Source organism: Dermacentor silvarum, chromosome 1, assembly GCF_013339745.2.
Source record: "Dermacentor silvarum isolate Dsil-2018 chromosome 1, BIME_Dsil_1.4, whole genome shotgun sequence".
Classification (NCBI taxonomy): domain Eukaryota; kingdom Metazoa; phylum Arthropoda; class Arachnida; order Ixodida; family Ixodidae; genus Dermacentor; species Dermacentor silvarum.
The window spans coordinates 72,897,113-72,916,002 of NC_051154.1; the positions used below are offsets into that span (position 1 = coordinate 72,897,113).

At 44.3% G+C, this 18,890-nt stretch overlaps 1 protein-coding gene across 1 annotated transcript in view; it reads left to right on the plus strand.

Annotated features, from left to right (window-relative positions):
* Window positions 1-17,454, plus strand: part of LOC119465809 (dnaJ homolog subfamily A member 2-like) — a 39,573-nt gene extending 22,119 nt beyond the window's left edge. Inside the window, exons 6-10 of the mRNA XM_037726285.2 lie at window positions 992-1,125; window positions 4,168-4,310; window positions 12,025-12,223; window positions 13,053-13,180; window positions 16,522-17,454. Coding sequence (XP_037582213.1) covers window positions 992-1,125; window positions 4,168-4,310; window positions 12,025-12,223; window positions 13,053-13,180; window positions 16,522-16,701 — 784 coding nt within the window. The 3' untranslated portion in view covers window positions 16,702-17,454. The remainder of the gene's footprint in view (window positions 1-991; window positions 1,126-4,167; window positions 4,311-12,024; window positions 12,224-13,052; window positions 13,181-16,521) is intronic.
* The last annotated feature ends 1,436 nt before the right edge of the window (window positions 17,455-18,890 follow it).

The window sequence follows — 18,890 nt, forward strand, 5'->3', positions numbered from 1 at the left end:
AGCATAGAGAAACATATCTTTTTGTTGTTTCTATAGTGCTCAGTTTTCTACACCTCTGACTTGTTTGTACTGGCCAATGTTACAATGCGCACTCATATAATACCAGATTTATGGTTTCTTGAACTATTATAAGCATTTTTAGCCTTCATTCAACTAAAATTTTACTTTGATGTTCACCAACATCTCTTAAAATTAAGGCACTTGGCATGTGGGACAAAAATGTTTATGAAACTCCACATTGTCAAATGATGCTATGTGGTTTGAGTGCCTCGTGTGCACAACGTGGTGTTTGTTTCGTCCTTGATAAAATGCACAGATGACTGAAAATGTGCAGCAAGCTACATTATGCAAAAAGTTTGGAATTGCCTTTCCTCATAAATTTTCTTGTGGACTGTATGGTCCAACTTGTAATTAACAAAAGATAGTGGACCATTTTGCTATGTTTCAACAAATATTGTATCTTTGGAATTCGTGACCAAAATTCTTGCTGCGGCATCACTTGATGCGATTTCAATTTAGTTTAGAATGGAAACACCATAAAGAATACAAGAAAGATACAGACTTGTCCTGTTATTTGTTCTGTTTTCTTGCTACCCTAACAGCAAACTCTCTTGAAGTTCAGTTTAATACATTGGACAAAATTCTGCCAATTTTTTTGTTGAATACTACTATGTTCATTTTATATAAATCAGGAAATGGATCTTGGAACGAATTTGAAGTCGTAGGTAGGGCTGCTACCTTTCATTTTTTTTTTTTTTTTTTTTTTTTTTGTTGCTGTCTCTTTGGCAGGTTTTGTCTATGTTATGCAATTTGTCTTAATAGCATATGTGATTTCCCGCTTAATGGTAAAAATGTATAAAAATGTACCGTTCTGACTGCACTGTGTTGCTGTAAGATTTGGGAATAGAATTTACTTGCACCCTTGTTGTATTCTTGTGCTTATTGATGTTTGTTCTCCTGTTGGGTTAAAGTAGTACAATGCAATTTTCAGGGCAGGGGGCCGAACTGGCTCAGTGTTGACTTGCCAAAGCTGTCGAGGTCGAGGTATCAAGGTGACATTCAAACACATTGGCCCAAACATGATGCAACAAATGCAATCCACTTGCCCTGACTGCCGGGGTGATGGTGAGTGTCATCTATAAGTATGCATTTATGATGAGTTCCCTCATCAAAATAGCAACATTGTCATCGAGCAACGTCATCAGTGGCAGAATTGCATAACTTGTAAAACTCTTTGAGATGTCTGAAAAATTTAAACCCTGTGTACTCCAGACAACTGCACCAAACACCATTGCAAGTAACAACTATGTTGGGAGAGTGGTGCTGGCACTCCTGTCCACGTGGTCGCCTGCAAAATGGCTTGTCAGCTTTAAAATGACAAGGGCATATTCCTCATAGATACTGTTCATAAGGAATCAAGATTTTTTGCTATTCTTAGGAATGTGAGCGCCTCCAGGGGAATGTTAAAAGGCTGGGGGAGACATGGTATGTACCACTGTCGAAGCATGCAGGTGCGGCAGTGATAGCTTCTTGCATTGATGTCTTCCAAATATTTGAGAGGAGGAGCATCTAAAGGATGTGAATCTGTTGTATTGTTCCTCACTAAACGAAGCATTGCTTGTGTGCCCTCTTGCTGTCAATTTAATAATGGTGGTGGTTGGTGCAGTGCTAAAGGCTCCTTGTCATAGTTGTTGGGACTACGTCCTGTTCACTTTTGAGATTGTCATGTGTAGAAAGTGAGTGACAGAGATTGAGACTTTTGAGAGCATGTTTTAACACTTAGAGAAAAGTGGGGGTGTTAGAATTGTAAGATTTTATGATCAAATACAGTATTTGGGTAAAAAATTTTTAATATGGAAACGGAAAGCCAGTTCAACTGGACAGCTTGCAGACAAGCGAAAGGTGACTGCACTGTGCACAGTAACAGCAAGAGTGGTAACTGAACCAATGAACTGCATGCGACTACCGCAGGCAGAGTCTGGCTTCTTATATAATGTCACACTGGAAAATACTGTACATTACATCTGTCATTTGCCAAGGAGTTGTAGTACATCAGCTTAAACATGCTGATGTCCACCAAGGAATAAAAATCTTGTTTTAGAGTATTGTTGCAGTGAGCCAAGAGATGAGGCACTGAATGGCTGCAAGTTGCTATGAAAAAATGAACTGCTCCACATCATTGACCATTGTTTCAAAAGCATGGCCACAGTGCTTCTTGTGGCAAACTCATTCAAAGCAGACGTTGCAGGTATAGCTGTGTATATGCAAGGGCTTTCTGCAGGCACCAGTGGTCTGTTATTTCATATATTTGGCCTTAATATTCAAGAAAATTTCAAATATCAAATTACTCCGTCATTTCTTATTGGGATAAACACTTTTCTGTCCATACTCTATATTTAAAATATTTGCAAGCACACTTAAAAAATGTACTGTCGTAACTTGCATTATGCTTGCATATTTTCTTAATCGACACGTTTGGATTTATTGGGTGCTCAACTGCAACCCCGCGCTTGAAAATGTTATGGTGGGTTTTGTTGTGTGGAAAGGGGATTATTACTCATTTATTAGGCTTTGTGAGCAGCTTACTGAGGTTAGCATTCAGAGTTCAGTTGGCCTTCAAGTTATCTCTTGATCTGTCTGGCAGTTAGCTGGCCATTGGTGCCTTACCCAAACAAGCAATATCTGGTCTGTTAATTGTTCTCGCCAGTGAAAATGCAGGTGTAACCGCTAGTTTATGTACAGGGTCGTCCACTCTTGGGGTGAACACAGCTCAGTGTGGCCGTGCTCTGCGGAGCACCAGTGCTTCTGGCGCGGCCGCGCATTGAAGCGAAGCGGCACAGGCGCACAGACACCTAGGCGAGGGGCTTCGCGTCGTCTGCTAAAGCGCTGGAGCGCACCGCTCTTGCTTTGCTGTGAAGTACACTTCACTAAACGCAAGGCCCGTGGCGACGTCGAGTGAAAGTGCGCTTCACGAACTGAAGCATTTTCCCACTGGTTTTGTCTACAGCTTGTGAACAGCCTGCTTAGTCATATTATGCTTAAACGATTTAGCATTTTTCTTTTTTTTTTTTTTCCTTTTGTATGAGGGTAAAAGAACAGAGGTATTCTATGGCTTTTATAAATGGCCAGCCCATTTGCCGACCACCGGCAAGCGGTCGGCAGACACCGGCCGTCGTCATGACCGCCGGTTACATCATCGTGGCCGCGTTTGGCTGACACACAGGCCGGCGACTTCCCCACGACGGCAACAGCAAGGCTTGTCCGTGACTAGCGTTTCTTTGCCGATATTCATATTTAGGTTACCCCGCTTCCCCCCCCCCCCCCCCCAAAAAAAAAAAAAAATTATACATAAATCAATTCATCACACCCACCAAATGTATCCGGTGCCCACTTCTATGGCGCAATGCAGAGGCCATGTGTCGCTTCGGGACGTGTACCCCGCAATTAACAAATTATTAAATTTTAGTGAGCATATGCATGTGACATTTTCCAGCCTAATAAATAGCGCGCAAACAATACCTATTTGTTATTTTACCCTCATACAAAAAAAATGCTTAGTTGTTTATGTGCTTGTTTCTGTTTTATGCATATTGACTAAGCAGGCTGTTCAGAAGCTGTAGACAAACCAATGGGAAAATACTCCAGTTAGTGAAGCGCGCTATCCCTCGACGACGCCTCGGCCGCTCAATCGCCTATGTTTAGTTAAGTGTACTTCACAGCAAAGCTAGAGCGGCGCGCTCCAGCGCTGTAGCAGACGACGCAAAGCACTGCCCCTAGGTGCCTGTGCTCCTGCGCCGCTTTAAGAGTGGACGACCCTGTGCGTACCATTGTTGTTCGGAGCGTTTAGTTAAGAGGTTTAGAAAATGGTGCTGTAGCAGTCCATTTGCTATATAATTGCTTTTCAACTTAACAGTGGGAGTTGCATGGTAGGCTTTAGCTTTTTGAGCATGAGCACAAGCTATCATTAAAGGAATACTGCCTTCGTAACAGCAAGCACTATGCCACTGCAGGGCTGGTACAAGCAAAGACAGGGTCTTTTTTTAGTTTCGGATACTTTTTTTTTTTTTTTCAAGCTTTTAGTTTGTGTATAAACAATGAATGCATTGGTGAGCTATCAGAAACCAGTCCATACGTAATTTCTGTATTTTTTTGTGTGTGTTTTAACAGGGGAGGTGATCAACGAGAAAGATGCTTGCAAGAGCTGCAAGGGTCGGAAGGTGTTGAAGGAAGTCAAGTACATAGAAGTAAATGTTGACAAGGGCATGAGAGACAATGAGCGCATAGTCTTCAGAGGTGAAGGTGACCAGCTGGTATGTCTACTGCCTGCCTGCCTACTGAAGAATTTTTGTAGACCGTGCTGTCGCTTTACTGTATACAGCCACAGGTGTCGGTGGCCTACTGAATTTTAAGCATGCAAATGGCACCGAAGTTTCTGCACTCTTAATATTGAATTCAGCAGGAACTTATGGAGTGTATGGTTGAAAGAAGGCCCTGCATTTACATTTCTTGTCAGGCTACTTTTCATTGAGTACTTTGTTGTTTATCATTCCTTGTTGCAGTCCCCGAATATATTTTTTTGCTATTCAACTGTGTTATGGGCCTATGCCATTTCATCGAGGCATCGTTCTGCTTTTGGGCAGCAGTAACTGTTCGGTGTGGCTTCTGTGCACTCATTAAATTGCAAGATTTACTTTGATTCACTTTATAAAAAGAATAAACTTATCAAATTGAACGTGTGTGCCAAATTTTACGAATTTATTGTAAATAGACTAATTTTCAGAACTTGCTTACAATTGCTGTAATGGCACCAATAATTTTAAGATTTTTTTGTTTGTGTCCCTGCCTAGTAAAATTGGCTATTTTTAATATAAGCAGTCGACAGCTTGAGTAATAAAACAATTTATTGTATGTTCCAACAAATTTTTGTATTCTCTACCTTCAACTGTTATGTTCTTCAAATTTTAAAGTTGACAGGTTCAAAAGAGCGTTAAGTGAGCTTGTGTAAGTCATTTAAGATGTGTTATGCACCTCTCATAGATAATCTATTGTTACTGGTTTTAACATTACTTGGATGTATCGATTAGCAGCCTGTGAACTTTTGTTGGGGTCCAGGGGGGGGGGGGGGGGGGGGAATGCTTACTACAACGTTCCCATGCCACATTGCTACTGGGTGCCTGTGCTGGGCTGCGAAAGCAAAAAAATTATGCAAAATCCTGAAAAAGGTTGTAAAAAGTATGTGCCACGCATCCCACACTACACGAATTTGCTTGCGGGTTTTTCTTCCCTTCCCCACAAGGACTTATTCCTCCCCCCCCCCCTTTGGCGTGCACACCCAGTAGCCACATTTGTTATAAACTGACAACTCTGTATGGAAGCATTGTAGTAAGTGGTTTATTAAACCATAGAACACAGAAAAAAGTTCACACCATGACCGCTCATTGTTACATCTAATATATTGTTAAAACCAGTATTATAAGTGGGTGGGACTGTATACCATTAGAGCCTGTAGGTGATGCATTATTCAAGTAGCACATTGGCCAATTGCGGTGATGTGATTCACACAGCACACACTCACTGTCACTTGAAAATATTGTATATAAACCCCTTTTTTGACATCTCCCCGTGACATGTTATTAAAGGAGTACTGACACAAAAATTTGAAGTCGAGATAACTTGTGAGATCGATTTACGAGGACACACACATCATCTACAAAATATCGGCGGCGAATATAGCTTAGAACATATTTTAAATCAATTTTAACGTTGAAGTCTAGATAACTTGCGAGATCGATTTATGAGGACACACACACATCGTCTACAAAATATCGGCGGCGAATATAGCTTAGAACATATTTTAAATCAATTTTAACGTATGTGCGTGCAGCCAACCACAAAGCGCAGCACCTTGCGACATTGACATCAGGGAGAGATTGTAAACAACCGAGAAAATGCTATGTCACGAGTTTGCGCTGCTGTTGGGGCGGGGCCGGCGAGCAAGTTTCTCACCGCTGCGATCGTCCCGGTGCATTTTTTTTTTTTTCCTCCCTGGTTGAGACGCAGCCTCTTTCACCGCTGACGGTGGCACAAAAATCGCCTTAATTTGTTTCTGACACGAGATAACTCTTGCAGTAAAGTGCCCTCGAAAGTGTGCATGATATAAAACGTTCTGCGATATAGTAAGTCGTTGGCGTGAATTTGGATCGCAAGTGGTCAGCGCAGCCGCGGCAGCAATCATCTCTACGAAATGGCTCGCCTTGCTAATGTGTTTTCTCATCGTTACCAACGGCGTCGGCAAAACTAATTGTACTGTCAGTTATGAGCAACATAAATGTGCAGACGTTAATTGGGTTGACGAATATAGGTGTTTTGTTGCGAGCTGCGGACAGATCACAAGGGCCGTCGGCCCCGGATCAGACGGCCAGTGAGCTAGGCCTATACCGTTTCCCAGCAATCACCAGCTCGCCTGGCATGCTCGTTCGCTACCGTCGGCATCAATAAGCGTCAGAACTGGTCCCAGTTCGTGCGCGCTACTGGACACTTAGAATGGACTCCGTTGAAGAGCAGCCAGATTTGCTCACTTCATTTCGAGGCGCGCATGAGCTTAGAGCAGTCCGATGATCTTCCACCAAGACTACGTAGTGAAAAGCCTGATGCTGTGCCGACTTTTACCCCGCCTTATGTCCTGCTCCGGAATATGCTTCATTCCCTAAGCGCCCTCGACGAATTGTTCGTACTAGTTGTTGCGGTGCTTATACGCATATTCATATATAGCTGTCGCTGGCCGCAATTTCTGAGTCGCTGCTTTGTAGTGGATCGAATAAAAAGTGGTTGGCCACGTCTAATACGGTGGCGACTCCTGCCTGGAGGAAATAGTCGTCGCTGGACAACGAAAACGAGGTCGATGATGACGGCGACGACATTGCAAAGCACGTGCAGGCGTAGCAGACGAATTGTAGCAACACGAAGCTTGCGCGCCAGTGAGCGCACTGGCTTGGCACGTCACAGTTTTGTGTGACCATGTGCCCACTGTGTTTACAATCCTTCTTTTCCCATCTCCTTGCTCTCTGAAACCGAAACTCGGACTAGTCACTACAAACAAGACTCCAAATAATTACCTGTCGCACTCAACCAAATGAGGTTTCGTGCCGTAATGACTGGGTCATTAGCTGCTTATTACAGCATAAAAAACTAGATCGAAAACTTGTGTGTCAGTACTCCTTTAAGCTGGACAAACTAAGGAGTTCCATTCACAGTACAGTGTTCAGCACTTCTCCAAGTTTGGCGATCAATAGATCAATGATTTCATACAGCTGACAATAAACTACCATTAGAAAAATGCTATAATGAGGAAAACAGTAAGTTTCTTCCTAATTGTTTACAGATGAAAATGGTGCTGTACTGTCAAAAGTACACTAGGCACTAAATGAGTGTTAAATGGCCGGGGGAGTGCGGTAACATGATCAAGTGTGCGCTGGTGAGGGTACGCTGGTAGTGCCACCTCTCTGCGGGTGGTTGCACTATCAGTTGCTGGGTTGGTGTTTACACGAAGGCTTTGCCTTGTACCGCCAATGTAAAGACATTGTCGACAGGAAACCATATTTTTGGTCCCCGACTCTCAAGTTCAACGAAATGAACTTTTTTGCTCATTGAAATTTGTTTTTTCCGATTGCCCAATAATTAGGAAATTTTATGACCCCTTCTGGGAAAAATTTAGCGGTGACTGTACCTATTTGCATAAAAGGTTGGATTTCAACATATCAAAATTTTGATGTAACCAAGTAAAATTCTAACTTTACTTATTTGCATAAAAGGTTGGATTTCATTATATCAAAATTTTGATGTAACTAAGTAAAGTTCTAACTTTACCAACTTCGTTATATTGAGGTTTAACTGTATTTGCATGTGAAAATGCGTGCGTGGCAACTGCTCCGAAAGGTCAATTTGCTGCTAGAAAGTTAAGTTTTAACTGTTCAACTGGCTTGGGCCAGTTGCAACACTACAATTGATATGAAAGGTTATCATTCACTAGAAGTAATGCTTTCATTAAATTGCTCTATGTACACTAAAAACACAGCAGCGAGCACTCTCTTCTCCCCCCGAAATATGACTGCAAATAAAAGTTATGTGAGCTTGAGTTGTGAACTGATTGCATAGCAACTAATACCCATGCCACATGGGCAAACATAAATGTCATTCGCCTCAATTTCATTTGTTATGTAATGCGTTCGCTACAACTCGTTTCGCCAAGAAATGCATACCCTGCACCTTAGCTGACACAGTGCAGTGTACTGCCTCAATTTCATGTATGCAATGCGTTCGCTACAACTCGTTTCGCCAAGAAATGCATACTCTGCACCTTAGCTGACACAATGCAGTTACTATCAGCGCAGAGGCATGTAAATGCTGCTGTCAACAGCTGTGCGCATTAGGTCGACTCTATGATCAGTGCCATATTGTCTCATGTTCAGGTGGTGAATTGCGAAAGACAACAAACTCAGGCTGACCACATTAGCTATAGTTCATGTACGAGGTCTGTTAGAAAAGTATCCGACCTTTTTTTTTTTTTTTAAATTTTTTCCCGAACACCTGATATATATGAAACAAGCACACTTGGATCAGCCGACCTTGAACCTCCGTGTGCATGCGCGAATTTTTTCCCGCCTGCCGATAGTGTCAGTCGCTGGGCCGCAGCGTTTGAGTGAGGTAGTGCACAGTGCTCTCGTCGGTTTTTTTATTGCAAAGACAATGACAGAGAAACTAGAGCAGTGCTACTGCATCAAATTTTGCCAGAAACTGGGCGACAGCCAAGTGGAAACCATTCGAAAGATTCAGACTTCTTTCGGTGACGATGCTATGAGCAGCACATAGATTAAGGAGTGGTACAACCGGTTTAAAGACGGCTGCACATCGGTGGAGAGCGAGCCACGCTCTGGTCAGCCATCAACGTGCCGAAATGACCAGGTCATTGTCGAAGTGAACGCTGTGGTGATGCGGGACCGTCTTGTGACTATCCGAGAAATTGCGGAAGAGGTGGGCACCAGCACTTTTTCTGCACATTCCATTATGACCAAAGATTTCGCCATGAAGAGAATTGCGGCGAAATTCGTGCCGAAGCTGCTCACAGTGACTCAAAAGCAACTTCGTGTTGACTGTCTCACAGGACATGCTGGATTCCACAAACAGGGACCCCGACTTCATGAACACCATAATCAATGGTGATGAGTTTTGGGTGTACCGATACGACCCGGAAACCAAATCCCAGTCATCGCAGTGGAAGCATTCCACGTCACCAAGACCAAAGAAAGCTCGCCAAATGCGCAGCAACGTCAAAGTGATGCTGACTGCTTTCCTTGACTCCCGCGGTGTGGTACACCACGAGTACGCACCACAGCGTCAAACAAGCACCAAAGAGTACTACAGTCGAATCTCATTAATTCGAACACGCTTAATTTGAACTGAGGCTGTGGTCCCGTCAAAGTTATGTGCATTCCTATGAGCGAAAACGCCCGATAATTCGAACACGAAAGCATTTGCGACGGTTAATTCGAAGATACGGCGCACCGACAATGCTCTCAGCAGAGCGCCAAATCACGCGGCGGCACCTCCGACTGGCATTGCTCCGACACAGCCATAGAGCAAAAGCTTAGGAGAGACCCCTCAATGTCGCGCAGAGAAAAGGAAAACGAAAGAAAAAAAACATGGCGGAAATTTCACTCTCAAATGCAAGGTCGCCGTTTCACCGTCGTGCCGGAACACGCGTGTACGTGCCGACGTCGCAGCTAACGCTGCGGCTGCGGCGCAGAGGGAAGCAGCGGCAGAGGCCCAGTCCGGCCAACTTCTCGATAACGACAGAAAACGAAACTTGAGGGAGTGGGGTAAGCTGGCGCTGAGAAGGCGGGAGCGGCGGCACCGGCACGGCTGCGTGCGCGCACAGAGACAGTCGAAAGTGAGGGAGCTACAAGGGAAGGCAAGGGGTGCCACCGAAGCGAAGGCATTGCCAAGGCCAAATCCGCTTCTCTGCCGCGCCCTCCTCACCTTCGACGGTCCCCGCGCGCGCCCATCACCGTGCCGGCGCCTCCCGCTCCCTGAAGTTTCGTTTTCTGCCATTATCGGCAGTTTCGTGGCCCTCGCTCGCTATGTGCTTGTGCGCCGCAATTTCATGACTCACACCGTTCTTACATCGTGCACGAATGCTTCAAAAATAAGTCCTTCTTTTAATTTGAACTTTGTTTAATTTGGACAAATTTTCGGGCCCCTTCGAGTTCGAATTATCGAGATTCGACTGTACAGGGATGTCCTCCGTCGCCTATGTGATTCTCTGCGGCGCAAGAGACAGGATTTGTGGTCAACAGGAAATTGGCGCATCCATTACGACAATGCTCCTGCACATTCCTCGCACTTGATTCAGACTTTTTTGGCGAAAAACCAGACTCCTGTAATTCAACAGGCTCCTTACTCTCCTGATATGGCCCCCTGCGACTTCTGGCTGTTTCCCAAAATCAAGAGGCCATTGAAAGGAGTGCGATTTCAGACAAGAGAGGACATTATGGCTGCAACAACAGCTAAGCTAAACTCCATTCCGAAAGAGGCCTTCTCGGAATACTTCCAACAATGGCAGCACCGCTGGAAAAAGTGTGTGGAGTCCCAAGGAGACTACTTTGAGGGTGATTGTTTCCAACGCTCCAGTTATGGCAGTTTTTTTTTTTTTTTTTTTTTTTTTTCGGCCAAAGGTCGGATACTTTTTTAACAGGCCTCGTATTTACTCGCATAATGAACGCACCCTGAATTTGCTGCCGTGAAGTAGCAGAGACACGGTTCAATTCGGCGTCTGATATGGCGTCTGTTGGGTACGATTCTATCGGATGCCATATTGGACGCCGAATCGTACCGTGTGTCTCCTACTTTTATTGCGATAACAATTATATGGAGACTCCAGGCGCATTTTTGCCATTGGCGCCAACGATTGCGTCTCAGTCTCCGAGTTCGAGGGAGAAAATACATCGTATTCCGTCGTGTGCATGGCGGCCAAGGGGGGGAAAGGGGAGCGATAGGGCGCGCGGCCGCGCCCCCTATTTGTAATGTGATTTGTGTCGGGGGCTGAGTCTAGGTGCGACAGCGGCTTATACTTTTGTGCGTGCTCCGTTCTCACCGCTTAGTTCGCATTGAAGCGATACACAGTATGAAGGTCACTTCGCTCGCTGTTGCTGCCGCGCTTCCTCACGCCAACGTTTCGACAGCGAGTGTCCGTGGTCATCGAGTGTGATGTGTGCAGTTCGCCTGTGCGTGCTGACACCGTGCTTATTAATTTACATAATTAGCAATTGTTTGTAAGTTTATACGGCCGATAAGACTATTATCCTTACTTTGTGTAGCTGTCTATGCATTTGCTATCGCAATCGATGGTTTGCATTTCAGGCGAAACTGCGACTTTTTTAGAGATGGCCGTGGAAAAAAAGAATCTCATAATTTTACCCCGCATAATGACCCCAACTTTGCGCATATTTTTCGGGAAAAGTGCGTTCATTATACTAGTAAATACGGTATTACACTGAAATATTGTTAAAGACAGTTTCGAGCTATAGACTCATGCTTTTTAAATTAGCGTTGAAAAATTGCTTGTTTCAGAGCACAGCTGCTATCATCACCATCATGCCAAATGACGTTGTATATGCACATGTGGCAGCAGCTCTGAAAATGTTATTGAAAAGATTAAAGCATTAACCATTCAATGCAATTTTTTGCCCACGTGTGGCACAGGTTATAAGGCATGGGAAGGCTGACTTTGCTTTTGCGTACTATTGTATATGGTGTCTGATGTGCTGTGCAACTGTTGTTCACTGAAGGGCTTAGCCATTGATGTCTGATAGTTACATTTTCCCCCAAGTTTCAAAAATTTTAGGCTTGTCTTGCATGAGATCTGTTTTACAGTACCAGTTGTCCACTTTAGTAGTATAAAATAAAGTGTGCATGGGGCCATGGTAATATGCGCTCAAGGAATTTACAATTTTTTGTTGTTTGCTGCAGCCAGGGGTGGAGCCTGGAGACATAGTTATAGTCCTGCAGACCAAGCCACATGAAGTGTTTCATCGAGACGGTTGCAACCTGTTCATGACCCACACAGTGTCTCTGACAGAAGCCCTCTGTGGATTTGAAATGGTCCTGAAGCATCTAGATGGTAGAGACCTCATTATCCGGGAAGTACCAGGATCAGTGATCAAGCCTCGTGAGTACTTCTCCTTTGTGGTATTTTTGAGCACTGGGCATGTATGGCAAGTAATGGTCATGTGATGGTGTGGCTGCCACTTGGTCAATTTACGAGGGCTTGCGTATTGGAGCTGTAGCATGTGTAATGTAAACCAAGTTAAGAATGGCAGTGCAAGTCTGGATGAAAAGAAATATGTTAAAAATATTAGTAATGCAGTAAATTTTTGGGTTTCTCTACTGTACATGCATAATTAACTGCATGCAGATGTTAAGTGTAAATTATGAGAATGGTTACAATTTTATTGCAAATGTTTCTGGCAAAATGTACCTTCTGACGTACAGTGTGCCCAACGCCACCTATTAAAATGCAAGTTCTCACAATGCCGTTACAGCTGCCACTTGCAGTGGCCAACACAGCTATGTTGCTAAAATGGCTCAAATAATCCCTATGTAATGCAAAAATTTTAATGGTTAATGAAAGCATCTAGTCAAAACTAAATGGCAGAGCGTACATTTACTATGATTCATACTCAGCCGTTTTCTCTGCATCACATTTTGGAGCTGGGCAAAATTGTATCTGTGCTAAATGAGAATGGGAAAAACAGTAACAGTAATTTATTCAGATTCATGCAACAGACATTTGTCAGTTTTCTTTCTCCATTTGATAGTTTGACATTTGGATAATTGTGGCATTTTTTCTTATGCTGTGAAATTCAAATTGCTGAGCATTTACTGTGCCATGACTAAGGTAGGAAATACATAGTTCCACATTGAAATATGTAGCCCTAAAGTTTGTGGCTAAGAGTGTGCTGACTACAGTTGATGTAATTGAATTTGCTTTGTTGCAGGATGTATAAAAGGCATTAAAGGAGAAGGCATGCCTGTGTATCGGAATCCCACTGAGAAAGGAAACCTCTACATAAAGTTTGATGTGGAGTTCCCTGAGAATCACTTCGCAGGGGAAGCAGCACTTAAGGTGAGCTATTGGTAGGGGTACTGAATGCTCACGATTTCAAAGCAGTCTGCAAAAATGGCCAAGTACAGGCCATTCTAAAAAAATGAATTTTCTTGAAAAGTAACCATCTCATTTTTCAGTGATATAAACTCAAAACCCTTGCTAAGCTACGTTTGCTTTACTGTTGTATGTACTTGAAGTTTTGTGATGTGGTTTTTGCACAAGCCTGGTATAGTGTAACATGCTTTGTGCATTGGTTTGATGACACAAAGTGCAATACATTGAAATCTCGTTGATACGATTCAACGTAATACGTTTTTGGGATAATACATATCTTTTTCCTGATAATACGATTTGGTTGGATAATACGTTAGATCATGGGGTTCTCAAAATGGCTTCCGCAGACCCCTCCTTGGGGTTCCACGTCCCACATTAATTAAACCCTGGTTCTGCGCTCGCCAAGTGGCTAAGACAGCGAACGCGAGGTGCGCTCGATCCAAAGTAAACTTCATTACTCATTCTCGAGTGTCAAAAAGCACTATCGCATTGCGTAACAGGAACGCACGAACTGCGCAATAAATCCGCCAGCAGCTTGTAGCCACCCAGCCTCTGAAAACGGGCAGCGCGCCTAAGCCTTTGCCCTTGAATCTCAGAGGCCGTAACTTACCGCTATGTGCTTTTCTCCCGTTTGTAAATTGGGGCCGATAGCGTGCGCGCTGATATATACGTCGGAGGATTACAAAAGTAAATGTGCGCAGCACCACAAATGCGCGACACAAAAAAGCAAAAACGGCTCTACCGTCCAACCGAAACGAAGCGGCGGAGTCCGCATGCATCCACATCGCCATTGGTCGTCAGCGGAAATCGTACGTGAAATGTGTCTGACAGCAGAGCCAGAACGCTTCGTGTCTGTGTCCTTAAAGCCTTTATTGCGTTTATCGCCGCACATAACACCGCATCGGCTGGCAGCGTGCCTTCATAAGTGTGTAGTCGCATCCGCATCGGTTGCGGCTAACAGTAGTTTCGTTTTGACTCTGTGCGCGCGTCGGCTGCATGCCTTCTAAACTGCGTAGTCGCCATCCATGATCGCGTCGATAGCGGCCGCGGTTTCGTCCGCAGCGGTTGCGGTGAACAGTAGTTCGCTTTGATTCAGTGCAAAGCTGTCGAAGATGAAGCGCACCGGCTACATCGCGATGGACGGACAATTTGTTGGCGACCAGCCCACGTGCGATAAAATAGTCGGGAAGTGCACGTGGCAGTGAAAGGCGTGTCTCAGATGAAGACGCGCGCCATGGCCTCGCTGCGAGCGCTATATAACCATTCACGAGATGACGAGAATTGCAGCCTCCGCACTGCTCTTGTGTAAAATAGAAACATGATTTGCTGATTCATTCAGTGAATAGAAGCGTGTTGGCATAGTAAGCATTTGTTTGTTGGTTTCTTGTTACCATCGATAATTCGATGTTCGGTTAATTCGGACATTTTTTCCGGTCCTGTGAAATTCGAATTAACGAGGTTTTACTACTTAAAGTATGTTTGGCACTAATTTTAAGACCTCTTGTGAGGGAATGTTATAATTAAGTGTCCCCGTGTGATAAGCACTGAAAGCTCATTTTTTCTTGGCATATGTCTTGGCTGCGATGCTGTCTTGTCTTGGCTCATAACTATTGCACCCAGTTTGGACCACGTGTGTTGCAAGGTGCCGTCAAAGTAGCCTGCCGAACGCCACCGTTGGCCCCAAAAATGTTGCAAGCTAAGGCTAGCCTCTTAGCCTCTCTATTAGGAGGGGGGTTCCTTGGCACTTCATGGAGCTTAGCAGGGTTCCCTGGGACCAACATGCTTGAGAACCCCTGCATTAGATAATACAATTTTCGGATGATACGATTTATTTTCTGGTTCCCGCGAAGATCGTATCAACGAGTTTCCACTGTACAGTCGCTGACCGACAATTTTTGGACTCTACGCGCCAAACATTCCAAGTACAGTAGAACCTCGCTGATACGTTTTTCACGGGACCGTTAAAAAAAAACCAAAAAACGTAAGAGCCGAGAAACAGGAAAGATTGAGAAATGAGAGTAATTTTGAATGCATTGGCTGGAGCCAATGCCATCGTCAAGCAACCAAGCCAAGCGACATGAAAAGTCAAAATGGCCGCTTGGGCCGGCAGTTCAGAACCTATGTTGCGGGAACGGTCCCACCGTTGCGACGTAACAGCGAGGTTACCCACGCATTGGGTTCTATGAGAGCTGTGCCGGAACCGGCCGAAAATGACGTAACAGCTGGGAAAACGCAATACCCGGGAATGTAACCGTGGGGTTCTACTGTAATTGGAAATCCGAAATACCGGATTTGCCTGGAAATAAGAAGTTATTGCACAAGTAGCCACAAAAGGTCAGCTGTATTCTCGGATGGTCACTTCCAGTGATAATTTTAATTTTCGGGACTAGGGCAAGGGCGCAAGACGTATCAGCAGCTACGAGCGACGGCATTCTTGGCACAGTGCTAATCTGCATCTTTAACGTGACTAGTGCAAGACACATTGTCGTCTACAAGGGGCGGCATTCCTGGCATAGTGCCAAGCACGCTATCATATAGTGTGAAAGCCGCTGCCACCCGCCGACGTGTCCAGTGCTAATTGCGCAAAATATTGAGAAAATTAGTCTTTTGAAAGTGATTGTACAAGAAAATGGCCCGAGTTTGTTGACGTGTTGGCGCGTACACTACGCATGCTTTTGGCCTAGACAGTCTGTGGTCATGATTTTCTAGCAATGCCTGTTATGCTATTCCTTTTCATGCTTTGTCAGTGGTCAGAGCGACCTGCCGCATGCGTTATCAATGGGATCAGCTGGCCATGAATGGTGGATAAGAGAGGCATAGAATCGAGTGGAAGGCATCCCTACGAAATTGCACCCTGTATCTCGACCATTGTTATGTTGTCGCTACAGATCAACAAAAGTACGGTCAGTGCATGCACCGAATCTTCATCAGCAATTACGGGTTGACTAGGCTTTGCCAGTTTCAGATTTGAGGAGGTGCCAACGACTATGCAGGTTATGTATCAAGACGTAAATATAGCTATTCCTACTTCATTTGGTGCCCAAATTAGTATGCTGTTGTGCAGTCTGAGTGCGAATTATGATATGGGGCACTGTAGGGTGTCCGAAATCACAGTCAAACTATGGGGCCAGTGGCTGTGTTGCGGAGCTGTCCAAATAATCAAGCACATCCGAATTATAAGATGCGATTGTAGTGTTGTTTTCCGTTGCATGCTTTTGCAGGCTTTTGAGGCTGCTTGCCACGTAGTAATTAGTATGAGAGGGATCACAGTGGTCCGCAGCTGAGCTGGGCCATCTGATTTGCAGGAGCTTGAGGCCTTGCTGGGTGACCGGCCGAGCACTGGGCTGGGTGGAGTGCCTGTTGGGGATCATGTGGAGGAAGTGGACCTGCATGATTATGATCCCACCTCCCAGAGCCAGCGCCAGGAGGCATACCATGAGGATGAGCAACAGCCACGAGGCAGCGTGGAGTGTGCACACCAGTAGTTGCATACCCGGAAAAATTCAGCCCAGGAAGCATGGACAGTGGAGCACAGAGTGCCCTTTGAGAACCTGGTGGAACGGGTGGGGTTAGAGCAGCTTCCCACTGATAGTGGACTCTATATACTAGAGTCGGGGAGCAAAGATTCCCCATCTCAATTCACTCCTGCTGTTCATGTTAACAGAAAAGTCGTTCCACATGGCTTGTTCCTGGTTAGCATTGAGCTTTTCTTTGTGTGCTCTTATAGCCAACATACATGCATTAATTGAACATGTGCTGCTGGTGCCTGCTTCCTTCCTTCCTTGTAGGCCAGCAGCTGTCCCATGCTGACCTTGTAGCCTCTAAATTTCTGGGTTTCACCTTCTGATCCTTCCCATGTAATTTTTTTATGTGCCGTGAAGTTTTTGCCTATAAAATAAAAGATGACACATAAAGTATGTTTCATATGTATCTAGCACATGAAAAGTAAGTTTAAATGCTGTCAGCCTAATAAAGTGAACTCTGCACTTTGCATTTCTTGTAAAAAAAAAAAAATGAAGCTTCTGCCACTTTATGAAAGGTTTACAATGGAATGACTAGAGAGTACAGTGTCAGGTATAACTGTGTATCTGTAGTTTTCGTTTATAGTGCAGTTGAGCCTGTCGCGAAATTATTAATTTACTGTGGAGTGGAGTTTCAGCATGTGGGACTTCACTACAGTCATGTTTTGGGAGGTGCCGTTTTGTAATGGTTTCTGGTACATTAAATTGTTCGTCTTCTCTGTATGTTTTCCTTGAAACCCACTGAGAGCTTATGGCCTTAGGTCTGTTTCTGAAGTTTCTTGTGCGATACCTATAGGGAAAGGTTTAAAGAAATTAAGCATTGCATTTCCTTCCAATGCTCGAATGCTTATATCTAGGGGTGTGTAAATATTTGAAATTAAGGTTACACGTCAGTCTTGGCCATTAGAGCCTTGGGGAAGAAAGACTTCTGGAAGTAGGCACTGTTCCAAATGGTTCTGCTGCTGTAGAAGTGTGGTTGTATAGAAGCACCAGTCCTTTAGCCAATGCATGAGGACTACTACTGCTGAATAAATTCGTATTCAGTCGGAAAGCCCCACTTTTCGGTAGCTTACAAATTTGTCTTGCATTTAACCAAAGCACGGCCGCTAGATAAAAAAAAGGTGCGGCCTGCCGAGTACATCGAAAAAGGTGTGATCCGCCGCGGCGCCACACGTTGAGGGCTGTTGTCTGGCATCGGCATAGCAAATGCGTCAGGAGCGCGCTTGGAACGCCGTCGCGCGTGCAAGCCGAAGCGTTCCATCGCCGATGACTAGCGCCGTTCAGCCCAGCCAAGCGGGCGATAATGCAACTATGGCCGTCACGTTTGCTCCCATTGCAGCGCGCCCGACGCGGCAGGCCGCACCTTTTTTTTATCCAATGGCCTTGACCAAAGCCAACTATTTTTCAATCTCGCCACGCTACTGCTCTTCTTCAATGAACCCAACACACTACATGGATCTGGTGATGTGTTGTTTTCCTTGTTTCATTGCTGTCATTGTGCAATAGATAAACTGAAGGCAGTTTCTTATTTACAAGCTCGCCAGACATCCACTTTCAAATAGAATTACAAATATGTAAAATGTAAGTGAGCTTTTTTTTTTTTTTTACTGAACTGACCGCACTTCATATTTTGCTTCGTGTAGGAATGAAAAAATATTCCATCTTCAATTTCAATATATGGAGGCTATTTTTGTTGGTTATTCATATTTGATATAGAAATTTTTGTATTCAAACGCACCCCTACTTGTATCCTAACATAGTTTATAACAATTCTTGCCGCTATAGTGGCTGGCAGGATTTTCTGATTGTTGCCAACGGTTCTGCAGTACCTCTCGCCTGCTTGTTTTTGGCATTGCCCTTTTTGTGTATGCATTTTAGCACAACTTGCCAAAGATACTGCCCTTTGAACTCAGCATTTATAACTGTATAGAGCCAGTTTATGCCATGAGCTCATAGGAAATTTTTGTTAAACCTACATTTCACATATCTAAAGCCTTTATTTTGTTTTTTTAAAGAACTTTTGGGGGGTAATACATAAGGGCTGCTAAAACAAGAAATTGAAGACACTGTCCACAATGTTATTTACAAAACATTATTTTGTCCATGAACGCAGATGAATTGATAACAGTGATGTGGTAGGGTAGGTCGTTCTA